This window comes from Ammospiza caudacuta, chromosome 26 (genome assembly GCF_027887145.1).
Source record: "Ammospiza caudacuta isolate bAmmCau1 chromosome 26, bAmmCau1.pri, whole genome shotgun sequence".
Classification (NCBI taxonomy): Eukaryota; Metazoa; Chordata; class Aves; order Passeriformes; family Passerellidae; genus Ammospiza; species Ammospiza caudacuta.
The window spans coordinates 7,435,292-7,453,877 of NC_080618.1; the positions used below are offsets into that span (position 1 = coordinate 7,435,292).

General features: G+C 54.0%; 1 protein-coding gene across 1 annotated transcript in view; it reads right to left on the reverse strand.

Annotated features, from left to right (window-relative positions):
• The window catches only part of AAK1 (AP2 associated kinase 1), a 54,042-nt gene that overhangs the window by 5,486 nt on the left and 29,970 nt on the right, over positions 1 to 18,586 (reverse strand). Inside the window, exons 11-17 of the mRNA XM_058820207.1 lie at positions 17,841 to 17,995; positions 17,485 to 17,762; positions 17,097 to 17,306; positions 16,362 to 16,573; positions 15,967 to 16,124; positions 15,412 to 15,519; positions 13,810 to 13,905 (exon numbers count right to left, since the gene is read on the reverse strand). Coding sequence (XP_058676190.1) covers positions 13,810 to 13,905; positions 15,412 to 15,519; positions 15,967 to 16,124; positions 16,362 to 16,573; positions 17,097 to 17,306; positions 17,485 to 17,762; positions 17,841 to 17,995 — 1,217 coding nt within the window. The remainder of the gene's footprint in view (positions 1 to 13,809; positions 13,906 to 15,411; positions 15,520 to 15,966; positions 16,125 to 16,361; positions 16,574 to 17,096; positions 17,307 to 17,484; positions 17,763 to 17,840; positions 17,996 to 18,586) is intronic.

The following is an 18,586-nucleotide window of genomic DNA, read 5'->3' on the forward strand; positions in this document are numbered from 1 at the left end:
GATGCCAGGAGCAGCACAGCTGCCAGGAGGCTGTGCCACCCTGGCCAGGGGACACTGGGACATTCTGAGACACAGCTGAGCCACAGCAGGACCAGCTGCGCCTGGTCCAGGGGAAAAGGCATTCAGGCACTCAGCATGGAGAGCAGGGGCACCAGGGGCCCGCTCTGCACCAGAACAGCACAGCTGCCTGCAATCTTCTGTCTAACTCGTGCCCAACGAGCCATTTGGGACAGGGTAAGAGAGGGAGGACAGCATCTAAACCCATCTGCTGAGCAGCACACAGCTCTCAACGTGGGGACACTGCACAAGAAGCAGAATGCCTCATTTTGGGAAAAACTCCTTTTTCTGATCTTCTCTCTGCCCATCGATGTGGAAAGGGCACCAAATGCTCAGCAGCAGTTGTCTCCTGCACAATACCAGTGTGTGTAATATTTGATTCCAGGGTCAGCTATACACACTAGGGAAGATTCCAAACTACACTCAGGCTCTTTTTCAAGAGGGAGAACCTTTTAAAAAACCCCTCTGATCACTCAGCACCCCAGGAACACACTGTGCAGGTATTCAGAGCTTTACCCCAGGTGACAGCCCTGGCACCTGCAGCTTCCCCAGCTTCCAAGGAAAACAGTGCCCTGAAGTGGCAGAGCACTGGAATAACCAAGAGGAAGACCACAAAAGATTTACTCCCTGTTAGCAAGAGGCAGAGCAGTCACCACAATGGTGAGGATCTCACTTCTGGAGCAGAGCCCAAAAGAAAGGTCAGGGGAGACAGAGAAACTCCTGGAGTCTAAAGCTCCCCTTCCAGCAGGAAACTCTCCTGATTTCATCAAGCCAGGGTCAGGCAGGACTCAACATCCAGGAACAGGCAGCTAAAGACCAGCACAGTTACCAGTGAGCAGCATTACTAGTTTGGAACTTTACAGGGGTCAAAGGCTTATCACTCCTTCATTCCTGCACTGTGCAGGTTTTCCTTGTACTCCAATTCCTCTGTTCCAGTTTCTAGAAGCAATCCCATGAAACAAGAATCCAGAACTATCCCCACCCAGCACTGCCAGCAAGGAGGAACAGCACCGCCCCAGAGGTCAGGGACACCTGTGGCACTGCACAATCTGCAGGATTAAGTGTTTGCTCAAAGCCACTCACAGAGAGACACCTGGAGGCAGATCCAGAGCCTTCAGCTCCAGAGGATGAGGAATTTAATGCTGCAGTTCTGGCACACCAACCCACACCTCACATCCCAGCAGGGATGAACTGTCTGAGCCCTGCACGCCAGGAGCAGCCTCATTCTGGGACGTGTCCCCAGAGCAGGGATGTCCCCAGAGCAGGGATGTCCCCAGAACAAACCCAGCCCCAGAACAGAGATGTCCCCAGCACAAGCCCAGCCAGCAGCCCCTCCTGGCTCCCCAGGGCCAGCACAGTGAGTAGATTTTTAAATGAGGTGGTTTTGCACAGCTTTTAGGCCAAAAAACACCATTATGGCTCCTTTACAAGAAGCTCCCTCTAAAAATGACTTTGCTCCACACAGACTGGCTCAAGCTGCCCTGGGCTGTGATGAGGAAGGCTGGAGGAAGATGAAAATCTCTCACAAAGCCAGGGTTCTCCCACCCACCGTCCCAGCAGGCTGCACAGCACCTGAAACCCTGGCCAAGGAGGTCCCAGAGGATCCTGACAGGACCTGGACAGTCCAGAGCCAGGGAGGTGCAGCTCCTGTTTCGGGACAGATGCTCCCAACACAGTGGGTGTGTCAGAAATGGGGAGGCTGACTGAAGTCATCTGGTTAAAGATGAACAGGAGGGTTCCAAGGGCAGGGGCCCTGCCCAGCCTGAGCCCCTCAGAGTAACCAACACCAACATTCCAACCATTCCTTGGAACCTCTGCCACCCAAAGCCAGAGCAGACCCTGGGGTGAAGGGGAATTGCTCCAGGTGCTGTGGCTGTGTCTGACCCTGACAGGAGATCACCAGAACAGTCACACCAGCTCCAGCCCTCAGCGCAGAGCAGAACAGCCCTGCTGGGGTGGCCCCGAACATCTCCTGAACCCAGAGCCCTTAGGGGGGCCAGGACACCTCCCCTGGCTCCAGCCAAGCTACAGCACCGATCCTGCCGCCCAGGGACACCAAACGTGTCCCGTGGGACACAGGGTGAGGCTCTCACACAAACCCCTCGGCTCTGAGCAGCACCAGCACCAACCCAGAGCCGGGGCACACTCACAGTTTCTGGAGTTTAAAATGAATCCCCAGTCTCCACTCATCTCTCAATCCCATTCGCTCTGCAAGCACATGGTGAGTATTTTCTGATGAAGGAGGTCAAAGAAAAGTCTCTAAAATATCAGATTTCCACCCACACCCAGGAACAGCTACTTGAAAAAGCAATAAAATAAACATTCACATCTGCTTATTTAATAGCATTATTAACAACCCAGTGCATTTGTCATTTTTTCCAGAACCCTTGAACAAGCGCCATTAGATTTAAAATCTTAAACATTCTTTAAAAGTACTTTAATTCACAGAAATCTTTGTTTCTAATATACAGTAGACGGTTACTTTTTAAAATCCATTCTCTTTTCATATAATCTCAGTATCTGACTATACAATAACTTTCTATCTATAGCATCTTTGTGTTTTCCAGTCCAGCTCGCCTGTGCTTTAGGAATATAAAACAAAAAAATAATAAAGTTCTATCCACAATTTTACTAAGGTCATTTCCATAGTTCTCATGTAAAGCTTCTCTTGGAAAGTGCAGTATACACATGTAATGATACAACACACGTAAGCAATACTTTTATTAGTAAGTGTAGGTTTTAAAAGAAGAGTAATGTAGAGACACAACCGATGGGAGCTCTATGTACAGAATTTGTTAAACTAAGTGTGGGGCTGGGGAGGAGATGGAGAGAGGAGAGGAGTCACAAACGTGGGGTTCTTCCCTTCCCAGCGAGATCAGCACAGACAGACATTCAGTCGCTCGCACTTTCGCACAGGGGAACTGCACCGCCACTAATACAGCTACAAACACAAACACGGGGAGCAGGAAGCTGGGGGGAATTCCACTACAGAGGAAGAGTCCTTCTGCTCAGAGAGGGCTTTCAAACACGAGAGAGAAATTCCAGACTCGGTGGGAAGCCGAGGAGAACGAGCTGAGCGGATCCAGCTACGGACAAACCAAGCGAGGGGCGAGGAAAAGGGAGAACCCATCGAGTCGTAGCAGCACTGATTTCAAACCACCTGAACCCAGGGCATGCGTGGTCACAGAGACTGGGGTGGAGAGAGGCCCACAGGAATCTTTGTCTACTGAAACAATGGCTCCATACTGAACTGGGGTGCACTATAGCAGTTACAAGAGAAAATGGAGAACCCAGAACAGATACCAGATGCTCGACTAAAACCAGGATTAAAAATAGACAAACAGCCGGAGGACAATTTGTTTCATACACCATTTACAGTAGGTTGAGGGGAGTTTCTTTTTTTCCAGTCAAACACAGAAAAGAAGTCACAGAAAATACATCTGCTGCTGCCACAGCGCCCTTTTCACCCCAAAAAAGGTCAGTGAAACACTGGTCACAGCCATACTCACATGGATTTGGTTCAAAACCTTGTCACGCTTCACTTAGGGTCATTTCTGCAGCTTTAACAATCTGGTTTTTTTCTTTTTCCTTTTCTCTTTTTTTTCCTTTTCTCTGTTTTCCCTCCCCCAGGAAGAGCAGTTAGCTCCCAGCAGGATTGTCAAACAGCAAACCAAGAGCTGGGGGCAGCTGGAAAACTCTTCATGTGCACCATCACCAGAGTATGGCCGGGAGGAACCTGGGGCTTCCCCCTGCTCTGAAGCAATTCAGAGCCCCCAGCTGTGCTGCCCCATGTCCTGCAGCCCAGGGATGTCCCTGTCACTGTCCCCTGGGGAACAGAACCAGACCCAAAGCCCAAAGCACAGCTGGGGCTGCACTGCTCACGCCCTGCTCGGGGACAGGAGGCTGGGGCAGGGTCCCAGAGCAGCCCCAGCTCCCTGAGCACGGCCAGGGGGAACCCACAGGGCTCCACCAGCCTGAGACACACCAGGCTACTGCAGAGCTGAGCCAAACCTTCCCCAGGCCACGGGAGGACAGGGAGAGAGGTGGGCGACTGTCTCCTGTTGGCAGGTTTTTCTCTTAATTAAAGGAGAAAAAAGAAAAGAAAAAAAAAAAGCCCCAAAGAAGCACAAGGAAGGAAACTCTTCTGGCAGGGAAACCGGAGGTGTGGGTAGTTAAACAAACTGCTACTGTGTCACTGCTACAGGTCTATGAGCTGATCCACCAGCAGCAGAGACCTGGCTATGTTGGGAAGACTGGACTCAGAGCTTCCACTGTTGTTTCTAGAATGCCCACCTGAAAGTGTGAGAGATAGGAATTCAGTATTGAGCAGGACACACACACACGCGACAGTTTCAGAAGTTCAAGATCAAGAAAGAAAGAAAAAAGTCAAAGCAAAACAGAGAATTTGCTCAAGCTCTTCTCGTTATTTGTATCAGCACAGCAATGAATCCCCTGCTTGCTGTTCACCCTCTGCCCCCAAACCAAACCAGCGCAGCAAATCCCTACAAACCCATTCCTGCCACAAAGCTTATCCAGAACCCTGTCCTTGCTAAGGGATCTCTAACACAAATTCAATACTCCCACAGCCCACAGAAAGGACAGGCCAGAATTTTAAATATTGAAATCTATTTTAAGAGCACCTTTGGGTGCTTTGAGCTGCATCCAGGAGAACTGGGCTATCATGGGACTGGGACTTGGGTACTAAAGCAGAGACCCAGGGAATGGTTTGGGTTGGAAGGGACCTCAAAGTCCATCTGGTTCCAACCCTGTCTTGGCCCAGCCTTGGGAGAAATCCCTGACTTCCAGAGGAGTTTGTAATGTCTGAACTGTTCCTAACCAGTGTCAGCCTCTGAAAGCCAAGACTGGTGCAGAGCAGGGTTCAGCACATTCCTGCTGAGACCAAAAACGGGAGTTAGGGGAGCCAAAAGGTTCTGTGACCTAACTGAAAAAAAAAGGCAAAAAAAGCCTTTAAAAACCCTCCAAAACACACAAAAAAGTTCTGGATTTGTCTTTACACCTCCCCAAGTAATCACAAAACCCTTGCAGAGGGGTGACTGCAGAGAGGGGACCCAGCTCAGTGACCCTTCCCTGGGCAATGAGAGCCTCAGCACAGCTGCTCTGGTACCCCAGCAGTGCTGGGATCTCCAGGGGATCTGGGCCAGCACGCTGAAATCAGCAGCTGCCACAGGCTCTGCCTGCCCAGAGCTCCTCAGGGAGCTGGGACAGGGACCACACTCCCATCTCACACACTGGAGCCCTGTGCTGCAGCACCACTGCCCCAAGACTCATTTATAGATCCACTGCTTGCCTTTCTTCCTTCCCTTTTTCGCTCCCACATCCTGGCTTACCTTGTGAATTTTTGGATATCAACACTGGAATTGGGTCAAACTCATCTTCTGTCACTTTTTCAGAGCCCTCAGGAGCATCAAAGCCTGATATCAGGTTAGTATCTTCTGCAGCATAGAGAGAAATAAGGGCAAAGAAGCAAAGACAGCAGAGAGGCTGGTTAGAATTGCAGGAGTGTTAGAACACGTTTCTGTTTAATGTTTTCAGAGACAGCGTTTAGAAGCAGGAGTTCAATTTAAAAGGTGAAATGAAGCTGGTAAGTGTGGCAGGAAAGAAGGGAGGCAGTGAAACACAGGAGTGGAGGGGATCAAACCAAAGCAAGCAGGACCCAGAACAGAGCCAGAGCACTCTGAGGGCTGAGCTGCAAGGTGAGCAGAGCCTGGGGGAGCTCCCAGGGGCTGGAGGTGCTCCTGGTGTGAGGGCTCAGGCTGGCTCTCATGCACAGGGACAGGAAAAGGGCTGGGGAACAAAACAAACCACAGAGGAAACTCCAGTCATCCACCTGAGACAAACCCTCGAGCAACGAACCAACATGAAGGCAGATTTGCAAGGAGTTCACCTGCCTGGAGAGCGCCCAGATGCTGTGAGAGGCTTTCCAGAGGCCCCCAGGGCAGTTCTGGGAGATAATTCCATCGCCTGAAACCACATCAGCTGCAGCTCAACACATGGGAGAGGCGCTGCCAACCATCTCCAGAGAGGAGATGATTTATCCGCCTCATCAGGCAATTATGTGTTTTCAGAGCCTCTCACACTCCCTGGGCATCACTCCTTGTTCCTTCAGACACCTCAAATACCCTCCCAAATCTCCTGCATGAAATGTTCCTGAAGCCCAGCAAGGACACATCAACCCAACAGTTTCCATGAACAGAACATTCCTGTCTGACTCCTGCTGGGAATAAAAGATTTCCACGTAAAGCTGACCAAGACTGAACGGGTCTGGGGAGAGGTGAGGCAAGAAAGCACCTGTGGAGCTGCTCTGTGCTCTGGGGGATCAGACCTAGGGAAAACAACCCTGAGGGAACCCCCTGGCCTTGCCCCTAGGCTCCCATTCAGTTTGCTGTGACACCACAGCTGGACTCAGGAACTTCTCCTGATAAGGACAACGTTCCCTAGGGCTGCAAGAGCTCATCTGCCTGGGACGCTACTCCAAAAACCACAAAAAATTCCTTTTATTCCAAACCCTTATGGCAGATGATTATCAGGCTCCCTTCTGGAATGAATAATGCAGAAAAACCCACCAGTCTCAAATGCCATGTGCAAAAAGCAAACGCAGAGTGCATTCGGTGGGGAAGGGCTGCACACAGAGCCCACCCCCATGGAAAACAGCATCACTTTGCACAAACTCTGTCTTTACAGTCAAGCTGAATAATTGACTTTCCCCCTCCCTTAGTACATCAGGGCACATTCCAAGTTTGAGCAGCTTGGGAAGAAAACAGAGCAGTGGCTTGGGGGCAGTGAAGCTGCAGAACAGGTCAGAGCAGCTGTCCCTGTGAAGCAGGAGGGCCAGTTTACCTTTGTGAGGCTGAGCTGAGAAAGCTACAGGAGCAAACTCATCCAGGAGGTCAGCAGCAGGGTTAGAGAGCAGAGAACAGTCAAGCAGAGAGTCTTCCCCAGTGAGAGAGTCTGGATCCAGGTGAGCATCCCAGGGTGGCATTGCACAGGACACAAACAGCGTTAAACTCTCCTTGTGGCCACATCCCCTCACCCACAGGCAGGGAGGGAGCACAGCTTTGCTGCAGAGCCAGCACAGAAACTGCCCTGCTTGTGATGGGGGAGATCCTGCTGCTCACAGTGAGGGCACAGAGCCCCAAAACCTCAGCAGGGCCCTGTGTCCCTCTGGGCTGAGCAGGGAATCCCACAGGGCCGGGGAAGGGAACAGAGAGGAGCTGCAGGCACAGGGCAGAGGGAGAAGGGCAGACAGGAGCTGCAGGCCCAGGGCACAGAGAGCAGATGCGGGCCCAGCCCCTGAGGGGCACCCCCAGCCCCTGAGGGGACAGCAGTGGCACCCCCAGCCCCTGAGGGAGCACCCCCCAGCCCCTAAAGGGGGCAGCCAGAGCTCCCAGGGGACAGCAGTGGCACCCCCAGCCCCTAAAGGGGCACCCCCAGCCCCGGGCCTGACCAACCTGTCCTGTTGGAGGCCACGGAGTCGCTGTGGGACACGAGGCGCTGGGCCAGGGGCGCCTCCAGCCCCGGGATCAGGCTCTCCACAGCCACGGCAGCTTGGCCTTCCCACGGGCACAGCACACACGGGTTGGTTTGCAAGGAAAAGCACAAGGAGGAAACTGAGGCAGGAGTTGGCTGAGTCCTTTACTGACCTGCACTGTCAGCTCAAGGGTTTGGTTGGCTTTGAAGCCTGGTTTCAGCTTTTGTTTAATTTGTACAAGCCCAATTTGAAATACCCAGAGGGTGGAACAGCAGGTTGCTAACACCTCCCCTGCAGCTGAACAGGAAGGAAATATCCACAAGATCCTTGTCCAGCAAAAGGAAAGCAGTGACCACTGGAGTCCCCTTGCATTCAGATCATTACAATTCAGACAACTGTCAGAAACTGCCAAAGCAGAAGTTTTGCTGTTCCAGGAGTCCGGTCCTTCTTCTCTGTCAGAGCCACGCGTCACACGCAGCCCACAGCAGCAGCTGATGGCACTGCCTTCCCTGTCTGCAGGGCACCTGGCACGTAAACCCCAATTCTGCAGCCCCCAGAGCCCCGACCTGCCTGCAGCTGCTGCTGCCCACCTTCATCCCCAGCACTCCCAGGGAACCCTCCCCTTCCTCCTGCTCCTGCTGAGAGCCCTGGGCACAGCCAGCTCAGTGCCTAGGGCACGCTCCAACACCAGCTGCTGACACAAATAAGGCATTTCTGCCACCCTCAATCAGCAATTGAGGGAATTCCCAAGAGAACCCCCAAGGAACAGCAGAGCAGAGCAGCCACGAGTCCCCCCTGCTCGGTGCCCACCGCGGAGGGAGAGGGCAGCTCAGGCTCAGCACCACCCAGGGCTGCTCTGGGAGCATGCAGGGGGCACGGGGGGCACAGGGGGCGCAGGGGGGCACAGGGGGGCACAGGGGGCACAGGGGGGCACAGGGGGGCAGTTACCATTGGCAGGCTCTGCCGTGCTGCCGAAGGGGTCAGCCAGGGGCAGCAGCTCGGGCAGCAGCAGCGCAGGCTCGGGAGATTTGAGGCCCTCAATCAGTTTTTCTGGGGCAAGCAAGAAAAAGGAGGAAAGGAGGCAACAGTGAGAAAAGCAGAAGAAAGAAGAAGACACCGTTAATGAGGGCTGGCTGTGCTGTGTGTGAGCCCCAGAGCAGCACATGCACCACGGGTGGGAAATGGCTGCAGCACAGAGCCCTGAGTGCCCTGGGCTGCAGAATCAGCTCTGAACAGAGCCCTGGGCTGCAGAGGAGCTCTCAGAGCTCAGCCACCCCTGCCCTGGCAGGGACACCTCCCTCGAGCCCCAAGCCCTGCCCAGCCTGGCCTTGGGCACTGCCAGGGATCACTCGCTGTGCCAGGCCCTCACCTGGTTCACCGCAAAGCTCTCTTTATCCTAAACCCCACCTCCACCAGCTCAGACCCTTTCCCAGCACACTGCACACACCTGATGGGTTTGCAGTCAGTTTGCTCAGGCTTTGCACCTGCAGCCTCCACTGCCATGCTGCTTTCACTGCTGCCCACACACCCCTCCAGCCACAAACACTCAGAAAGCAGTTTAGGGAACACCAGAGTTAGGAGAAAACACCAACCAAGGTAGTATCAATAATATCCACATCAAAAATACCAATCAAGAGATGAGAGAGGCAAAGGGGCTTGGGGTTAGAGCAGGCTATTAGAAAGAACTCCTGAAAAGTTGCAAGTTAAAAGGGAGCGGAGGGCAGAGCTGTGTGCCAGGGCGAGGACACGGTGCCCAGCAGGCACAGGGGCACACACAGGGCTGGTACTCACTGCAGGGCTGGCACCCACTGCAGGGCTGCCCTGGGCAGCACACCCAGCTCAGCAGAGCACACAGCAGAGTCCTTTCCTCTGGGGGGCAGCTGGGAGAGAGAACAGAGCTGTGAAAACCCTGCCAGGGCAGGGGTGGGCACGGGTCTGGCACTGCCCGGGGCTCTGCCAGGGCTGACGGAGTCTGAGCCCGTGCACCAGCCCAGGGAAATGCTCTGCACCCCTCTGGCCTGGGGAAACGGGGCTGGGTCTCACCCAGCACGGCACGGGGGAGAAGGGCAACACAGGGAAAGGGAATCGGGGCTCTGCAAACCCCACAGAGCTAACGGGACAACGCCCAGCAGCTGTGGATGTGGCACCCTGCTCAGAGACAGAATGCTAAAAAAGCCCTCCCACAACTGGCCCGGGAGACTTCAGGGAGCTGGAGATACACTATGATAGCCAATTGTAATAAACACCTGCAAGTGTTGTTTTCCTGATATCTGTTTGCTTGTTATTCTCCAAGATTGTTTACAAATGGGCATCTTGTTAATTATTCTTTCAGGTGAAACGCATTGAGTAAATGACCAATCATCATGTTAATTCTTCAATCAGCTGAACTGCATTGAGTAAATGACCAATCACAGTGATAATTATTCTTTCAGGTGCAATGCATTGAGTAAATGACCAATCACATTGATAATTATTCTTTCAGGTGCAATGCATTGAGTAAATGACCAATCACATTGATAATTATTCTTTCAGGTGCAATGCATTGAGTAAATGACCAATCACATTGATAATTATTCTTCCAGGTGCAATGCATTGAGTAAATGACCAATCACATTGATAATTATTCTTTCAGGTGCAATGCATTGAGTAAATGACCAATCATCTCATTAATTATTCTTTCAGGTGCAATGCATTGAGTAAATGACCAATCATAGTGATAATTATTCTTTCAGGTGCAATGCATTGAGTAAATGACCAATCATCTTGTTAATTCTTCAATCAGGTGAAATGCATTGAGTAAATGACCAATCACATTGATAATTATTCTTTCAGGTGAAATGCATTGAGTAAATGACCAATCATAGTGATAATTATTCTTTCAGGTGAAATGCATTGAGTAAATGACCAATCATAGTGATAATTATTCTTTCAGGTGCAATGCATTGAGTAAATGACCAATCACATTGATAATTATTCTTTCAGGTGCAATGCATTGAGTAAATGACCAATCACATTGATAATTATTCTTTCAGGTGCAATGCATTGAGTAAATGACCAATCACATTGATAATTATTCTTTCAGGTGCAATGCATTGAGTAAATGACCAATCATATTGATAATTATTCTTTCAGGTGCAATGCATTGAGTAAATGACCAATCACATTGATAATTATTCTTTCAGGTGAAATGCATTGAGTAAATGACCAATCACATTGATAATTATTGTTTCAGGTGAAATGCATTGAGTAAATGACCACTCAGGCCCACCTGTATCAGGTGGGAGCAGCTCAGTGCACCCTGAGGCCCTTGGGCCACTCAGCCTCTGATAAATCTGTGTCATTTCTTTTTAAACAGTGACAAACAGTGGCTCCTTAAGAGAGCAAAACCAAGCAATTTCAGGCTCACTTTCAAGACTTCAAATATTTGTAAAGCAGTAAATTCTCCCCTAAGCTCAAACTGAAAGCCCAGGCAGGAGAACACTGGATGCTCTTTACACTCATCTAGCTGGATTCTCGTGGTCTGCTGGCTTTGCTGCTTTAAATCATCACACCCCCACCTTGTCCTCCCAGTAAATACAGCCATAAATCCATCAGTTCCCACATGAGCAGCTGCCCTTTTGCATCTCCCCAGCTCAAGATGCAAACTCAGATCATTAGTGCACACCCACAGCTGCTGTGCATGCCTAATTGAGCATGTGCAATTACTTTATCTCCATGTGTCATCTTGGTGCAAATAAATCCTCAGCAGCAATACAGTTGTTTATTGCAGCTGCTCTAGACACCCAGGCAGAGCTGGGCACCCAGTTTTCTCCTCAGAATTTATGGGCTGGAGTAGAGTTATGGTGATTAAAAACACCTCATCCAGTGTTCTGCTCCCAAAAAAATGAAATACCCTCCCTGCATCAGTCAGGAGCTCCCCTGACCAACAGCCTGGATCAGGCAGTGCTGAAGCCTGAAATAAGCTCATTAAGAACCACTTGGCTCATTTTCCTGCCCATACACAAGGAAATATGTTTTCAGCATGAATATTTAATTCTCCCTTGTTTTAACAGATGTTTTGCCATATTTTTACATCCCTCTTGCCAGCTCCTCTTCCTGGTTACAATTCCATTAACTGCAGCCATTACACAGGGAGGAAGAGGAGGGACACAGTGACACCACCCCTGCACCTGTGCCCTGCAAGGTGTGGCAGGCACTCAGGTGATGCCACCTGCACCTCCAGGTGCCAAGGGGAGGTGGTTTGTGCCTGAGCTGAGCTTTAGCCAGGTGAAAACCTGAGCTCAGCTCCAGGAGTTTGATCCTTTCTGCTGAATTTACAAACAGAACCTCTCAGTTTCCAAGCCAAGGAAACTCTGCAGCCCCAGGCCTTGGAAATATTCAAGAACAAACACATGAAATTGTCTTTTTTTGGGTCCTCCAAAGCAGCAGTGACCCAGAGCTGGGCTGAGGATGAGGACGGGAGCTGCAGTTGTGCTCTGGGGCTCACACTGGGACCTGCTCACACCTTCACAGAGAGAGGCTGCAGGATAAAAACATCCCCACATTCCAAATCCCACCGATTTGCAAATGAGCTCCTAAGCCCTTACATAATCTGTGCTAAAAAGTGTTGGCTGCTGCAGTCAGAAATGTGCACAGAAAAGGCTCAGAAGCAGCACTGCAAAGTAAATGAAATAGCACCAACTGCACTGCAAAACCTTGCCAAATCAGAAAAGGTCACATGGAACTTGTGCTTCTCAAGATGCTCAGATTTGCAACAGACTTTGGAAGCCAAAGAAACACTGACTCTTAGAGGAAAGAAAGATTAACAGTAATAAAACCTACAATTTCATGGTTGGAAGCCATTTGAAAACAGCTTAAGTCAGAAGCAGGTAATGAATCACCTGGGGATTATTTCTCACAGGATCCTGGAATGGTTTGTGTTGGGAGGGACCTTAAATCATCATTCCATCCCACCCCTGCCTTGGCAGGGACGCCAGTCCTCACAGTCCCAGGCTGCTCCAGCCCCAGTGCCCAGCCTGGCCGTGGGCACTGCCAGGGATCCAGGGTGGGCACCCTCAGGGAACAATTCCTCATTCCCAGCCTCCCATCCAGCCCTGCCCTCTGGCACTGGGAGCCATTCCCTGGCTCCTGCCCCTCCATCCCTTGTCCCCAGCTCTCCTGGACCCCTTTGGGCCCTGAGGTGTCCCTGGAGCCGGCTCTGCTCCAGACTGAACAACTCCAGCTCTCAGCTCTCCCTCCAGGACGCTGCTCCAGCCCTGCCATCCCTTTGGGGATGCTGAGCCCCTGAGGACCCTCACCCCCATTTCTGAGATCCCCCCAGCCCTGCTATGGAAACCACCCCAGTGCCCGGCAGAGCCCATCAGAGCCCGGCAGTGCCCAGCAGAGCCAGCAGTGCCCAGCAGAGCCTGGCAGTGCCAGCAGAGCCAGCAGTGCCAGCAGAGCCTGGCAGTGCCCAGCAGAGCCCGGCAGAGCCTGGCAGTGCCAGCAGAGCCTGGCAGTGCCCAGCAGAGCCTGGCAGTGCCAGCAGAGCCCGGCAGAGCCTGGCAGAGCCCAGCAGAGCCCGGCAGTGCCCAGCAGAGCCTGGCAGTGCCAGCAGAGCATGGCAGTGCCCAGCAGAGCCAGCAGTGCCAGCAGAGCCTGGCAGTGCCCAGCAGAGCCCGGCAGAGCCTGGCAGTGCCAGCAGAGCCTGGCAGTGCCCAGCAGAGCCTGGCAGTGCCAGCAGAGCCCGGCAGAGCCTGGCAGAGCCCAGCAGAGCCCGGCAGTGCCCAGCAGAGCCTGGCAGTGCCAGCAGAGCCTGGCAGTGCCAGCAGAGCCAGCAGTGCCAGCAGAGCCTGGCAGTGCCCAGCAGAGCCCGGCAGAGCCTGGCAGTGCCAGCAGAGCCTGGCAGTGCCCAGCAGAGCCTGGCAGTGCCAGCAGAGCCCGGCAGAGCCCGGCAGAGCCCAGCAGAGCCCGGCAGTGCCCAGCAGAGCCTGGCAGTGCCAGCAGAGCCTGGCAGAGCCCAGCAGTGCCAGCAGAGCATGGCAGTGCCCAGCAGAGCCTGGCAGTGCCCAGCAGAGCCCGGCAGTGCCAGCAGAGCCCGGCAGTGCCAGCAGAGCCCGGCAGAGCCTGGCAGTGCCAGCAGAGCCTGGCAGTGCCAGCAGAGCATGGCAGTGCCCAGCAGAGCCTGGCAGTGCCCAGCATTTCAGGTGTGCCCGCACAGAGGCAGGAGATCCAGAGCCAGGACAAAGGGCAGGACTGTCCCCTCCTCCCCCGGCTCGGGTTACCTGGGGTGTCAGATAACGGGAGAGGAGTGAAAGGATCAGGCACAGTCAGCAGAGCAGGGCTAGAGTCCAAGCTCAGAATGTCTTTTGTTTTTTCAGCTGGTAGAGAAGACGAAAGGAAAGGAAAAGAAAAGAAAAGGCAGAGTGAACAAAGAAAAGGAGAAAGCACAGAACAAAACCCCAGCACAGGCACAGCCACTCACACAGGCACACTCTGACCAAGTGTGCCACTGAAAACAATGAAAACCCAAACAAAACCACTGTTACCATGCAGCTCTCCAACACAGTTTGACCCACAGATCCCAGAACATTTCCTGGCAGGGAGGAACTGTTATCTGCCTCCACAGCAGCACAAAAGGTGAAAGGTTTCACAAAGGACACACAGTGAGTGTGCAATAAAATCTATCCCAGCAGCCAGGCTGGGACAGCCTCCTGTCTCTGGGCAAAGAGAGAAGGGCTCAAGTGCCCAGCCCAGATTCCCAAGGCTCCTTCCCATGCCAAGCCCAGCACTGGGAAGCCAAGGGGCACATTGTGAAGACAGACACTGCAGAACTGACCATGGTACAGCACCACAGAGCACACAGATGCTCCTCAGGCTTTGCAGAAGGTATTTTACAGCTCAACGTGGAGCTGCTGCTGCTCAGCATCACCCACACAGGCTGATGGAACAGCAGAAACTGCTCACAGCTGGACAAACCCAGAAAGCAACTCCCCAGGAGCACTCCTGTGTCAGGGACTCCAGCTCCTTAATTCTCTGGTAAGAACCAACACACCAGGCTCGGTTATAAGCTCCCCTAAATCTCCTTTTATAAATAGAAATAAGCACAAATGGATTTGTCACTCCTTGCCCCACAAAGGGTTCTTCAGCCCAGACTCCTCTCACCAAGGGCTGTTTTGTCTCAGTGGGGAGGCAACAGCCAGAAGGAGCATTGTCACCAGGGGAGGGAGGATCCCTGGCTCCTGGAAGCAGCTTCCCACCTGTGCCTGGCAGGTCTGAGCTGCTCCCAGGGAGAACTGATGCTGAAGGAGTGGAAACGAGCAGCAGCACTTGCCAGGGGTCACTGGCACAGAAGGGGCTGCTCACAGCAAAACCCCGGGACACAAGGACCGAAGGAGAACCAGACAAGGCCCCACAGGCAGAGAAACTCCTCAGAGCAGCCAAGGTGGAGCCACACAGCCCAGCCAGGGCAGAAATCACTGCCTCCATCACTGCCCATGTCAGTTATGGGCTGTGCTCTCCTCTCACCCTGCAGCAGAGGTGTGACCCTTGTGTCTCTGCTCCTCCACACAGAGCAGCAGCTCTGACCAACACCTCCCAGCCAGCTCCCTCACTGCACACGGCAGGCTCTACTCCTTGTTTTAGCTCCATGGAACTTCCACACACTAAGGAGCTTCCTTGGGAACTCGGGGCTCAGTTTCTTCCCTCACCACAAGCCCCACCTCTGTCTCCCCACAGTCTCTGCCACCCAGCTGTGACATCCCCCCCTCTCCTCCAGTGCCAGCCCCGTTCCCTGCAGCTCTCAGTGCCCATACACTCTGTTTGCAGCATTTTCCTTCCCTTTCAAGGAGGTTCTGGCCAGGAGCTGCCCATGCTCCCAGACTCACCTGGCCCAGCAGGGAAGGAGGAGCCACCGAAGGCATCCGTGGGGGCTGCGGGCTGGAACCCTGGCAGCAGGTTCTCTGTGGAGCTGCCTGCCTTTTCTGGAGCCTTCCCTGCAAAGCACACCCACAGTTAGGGGGAAACCTCGATTCTGAAACTTCTGTTCTATTCTGACAGCAGGCTGCTCATCTGTATTTCCAGGACACTGCTCCACTCAAGGCCCTTGCTGCAGAGGAAGCAGAGTTTAAACTGCAGCTCCCACAGGCACCTGAGTACCACTCAAAGCAGCTGGTACCTCTGCCTTGGAGGCACCACAGAACTGCAACCAGAAAGTGTGTGGAAGGATTTAGCCAGAGGGTTGTAACAATATGGGGCACCCAAGCAGTGCCTGCCCAAAACCACCCCAAATCCCTGAGCATTCCCAAAACCATCCCCAATCCCTGAACATTCCCTGTCCAAAACCATCCCCAACCCCTGAGCAGTCCCTGCCCAATCCATCCCCACCCTATGGCACCTTCCCTTCCAGAGCAGCCAGGTGTCACAGCACCCTGGGCACCCACCATCCCCCAGCTTGGCAAAGTCCTTGTTCAGCAGCTCCTCAGCTGTCAGCTTGGAGAAGTTGTCATCATCAAAGGGGTTCCACGTGGACACGTCAGGGGGGTTGTAGACGTTCTGCTGCGAGGTCCTTGGCGAGCCCGAGGGCGTAGTGGAAGCAGATCTGGATGGGGTCACCCCAAACAAGAGCCATTAACCCACCTGAAACCAAGAGCTGACCCCCAAAAGCCCTGGCACCTACTCGACGTGCTGAGGCCGCCCCCCAGGCCCTGGCACCTACTTGGACTTGTTGAGGCTGAGCCCCCGGCCCTGGCACCTACTTGGACTTGTTGAGGCTGAGCCCCCGGCCCTGGCACCTACTTGGACTTGTTGAGGCTGAGCCCCCGGCCCTGGCACCTACTTGGACTTGTTGAGGCTGGCCTCAGCAGCCGCAGCCTGCAGCAGCTGGGTGGATTTGCTGGCGGGCACGCCGAACACGGCGCTGTGGGTGACGTCGCTGAGGATGCGGCGGTGCCCCGCGCGCTGCGCCTTGGGCGACGAGGGCGGCGTCAGGGAGCCCAGCTTCTGCCCCTGCCCCTGGGCCTGCTGCTGCTGCTGCCTCTGAGCCTGCACCTGCACCTGCCGGGGGAGGAAAGCACAGGGACCTCGCTCAGAACGGCAGCAGGGGACAAAACAGCTCCTGGTGGAGCACACGGTGTGCCAGCCATGGACTGGGGAGAAAACAAACAGCACCCAGCGTCCAGGCCATGGACTGGGGAGAAAACAGCACCCAGCGTCCCAATCATGGACTGGGGAGAAAACAGCACCCAGCGTCCAGGCCAGGGACTGGGGAGAAAACAGCACCCAGCATGCCAGCCACGGACTGGGGATGGCCCAGAGAGGAAAAACCAGACAAACAAAGGGATTTGCTGCTCTGCAGTGTTGCAGGATTACTGCACAGGCAGAGTCTCTCCCCTGTCTGTGGTGCAGCTCTGGAGGTAAAACCTCCATTAGGGCTTGGCAAAGGCTGGCTGGGCTCAAGCCTGCTCAGGGTAGAGAGGCTGAGACACAGAGCAGAGGTGGAAGGGCTCAGAGCAGCACTCAGGAGCTGGCAGAGGAGCAGCTGTACCCAAGTCCCAGGGCCCCAAGGTCTCACCCCCTGCTCCTGTGGCTGTGCTGAGGGTGCTGAGCCAGGCTGGGCCTGGGGCTGCTGCTTCTGCTGAGCTGCTGCTGCTGCTGCTGTGGTCTTCTGCTGCATAGCTGCCTGCTGGGCCAGCAGCTGCTGCTGCTGCTGCTGCTGCTGCTGGTAGTAGTTCTGCATCAGCTGCTGCTGCTGCGCGGGCGCTCCTTGCTGCATCACTGGGAACTGGGGAACAATTGCTGCTTGAGAGGCTGCAGGTGTGAAGGACCTAGAGCAAACCCTGCTAGAGGACTGGGGACACACGGGAAATGCCCAAAAGCTGCACCCAGTCCCCGCAAAAGAGCAGGAAACACAGAGCTACAGCCCTGCAGACACAGATGTGACAAACCTGCTGCACACCCACCTGCTGAGCCTGCATCATCTGTGGCTGCTGCTGCTGCTGGAAGAAGGCAGCCTGCTGCTGCTGCTGCTGCTGCAGGAGCTGCTGCTTCAGGAAAAGCTGCTGCTGCTGATGCTGAGGGGTGGCCTGGGGCTGTGTGGAGGGCACCTGGGGCTGTGCCTGGGGCGCTGCTGCTGCTGCTGCTGCCTTGGCCTGGGGCTGGGCTGGAGGCTGCTGGGGGGCTGCTTTAGCCTGGGGCGTGCTGGAGGGCTGGGCACTGCCCAGGGCAGCCGGGCCCGCAGCTGGCACAAGAAGCAAAGGCGGGGTTAGGGCAGTGCCCGAGGCACACGGGGCAGGGAGCACACAGACACAGGGCTCACCCTGGGGCTGAAGGGCTGCCTGGGCTGTGGCTCTCTTCCTGGGCGTCAGGGCTGGCTGGATGGGCAGAATGCCAGGGTTGGGCTGGGTCTGTCCTGCCTTAGGTCTCTGCCGGGGTGCTATGGACGTTTCTGTCGTGGGGATGGGGTCTGTGAGCCTGCACAGGAAGGAGGAGAGGGAAGGGCAGTGAGCACAGAGACACAGAACACACAGCAGGGGCGAACACTCACCCACACCTCAGCTGGGCGGGAGTGACAAAGGTGAAACACTCGGGGCACCCAGGCACAGGGAAAGCCCCTGCGTGCATTCACCACAATTAACCCAACACTGTCCTTCTGACTTCTCTGCCACTCCTGGCATCCTCTGCTGGAGGACAGCTGGGACTTGTCAAAACCACTCAACTTACACCCAACTATTTCCTACAACATATTGCTTGAAACCACCCAGACTTCTGAATGAGCACGTGAAGGACACAGATCAGCTCATGAGCAGCTGGTACCTTTGGGCAGAGCTGTCTGAACTGCCATCTTTGGGGGCACTTTAACTTTGGTACATCCAGCCCAGAACCACTGAACTCTCCTGATCTCTGCTCAGGGTTCATTGAGCTCCGAAAATGCACAGCAAGAGAGAGGAGCAGCCATGCCCCCAGCCCTCTGTGGTTTGGAGATACCAAACTGATAACTAATGAACCTGATATCAGATTGTTTCTGAGTCAGGAGGAATAACTGGGCAACTGAAGTCCCCAAGG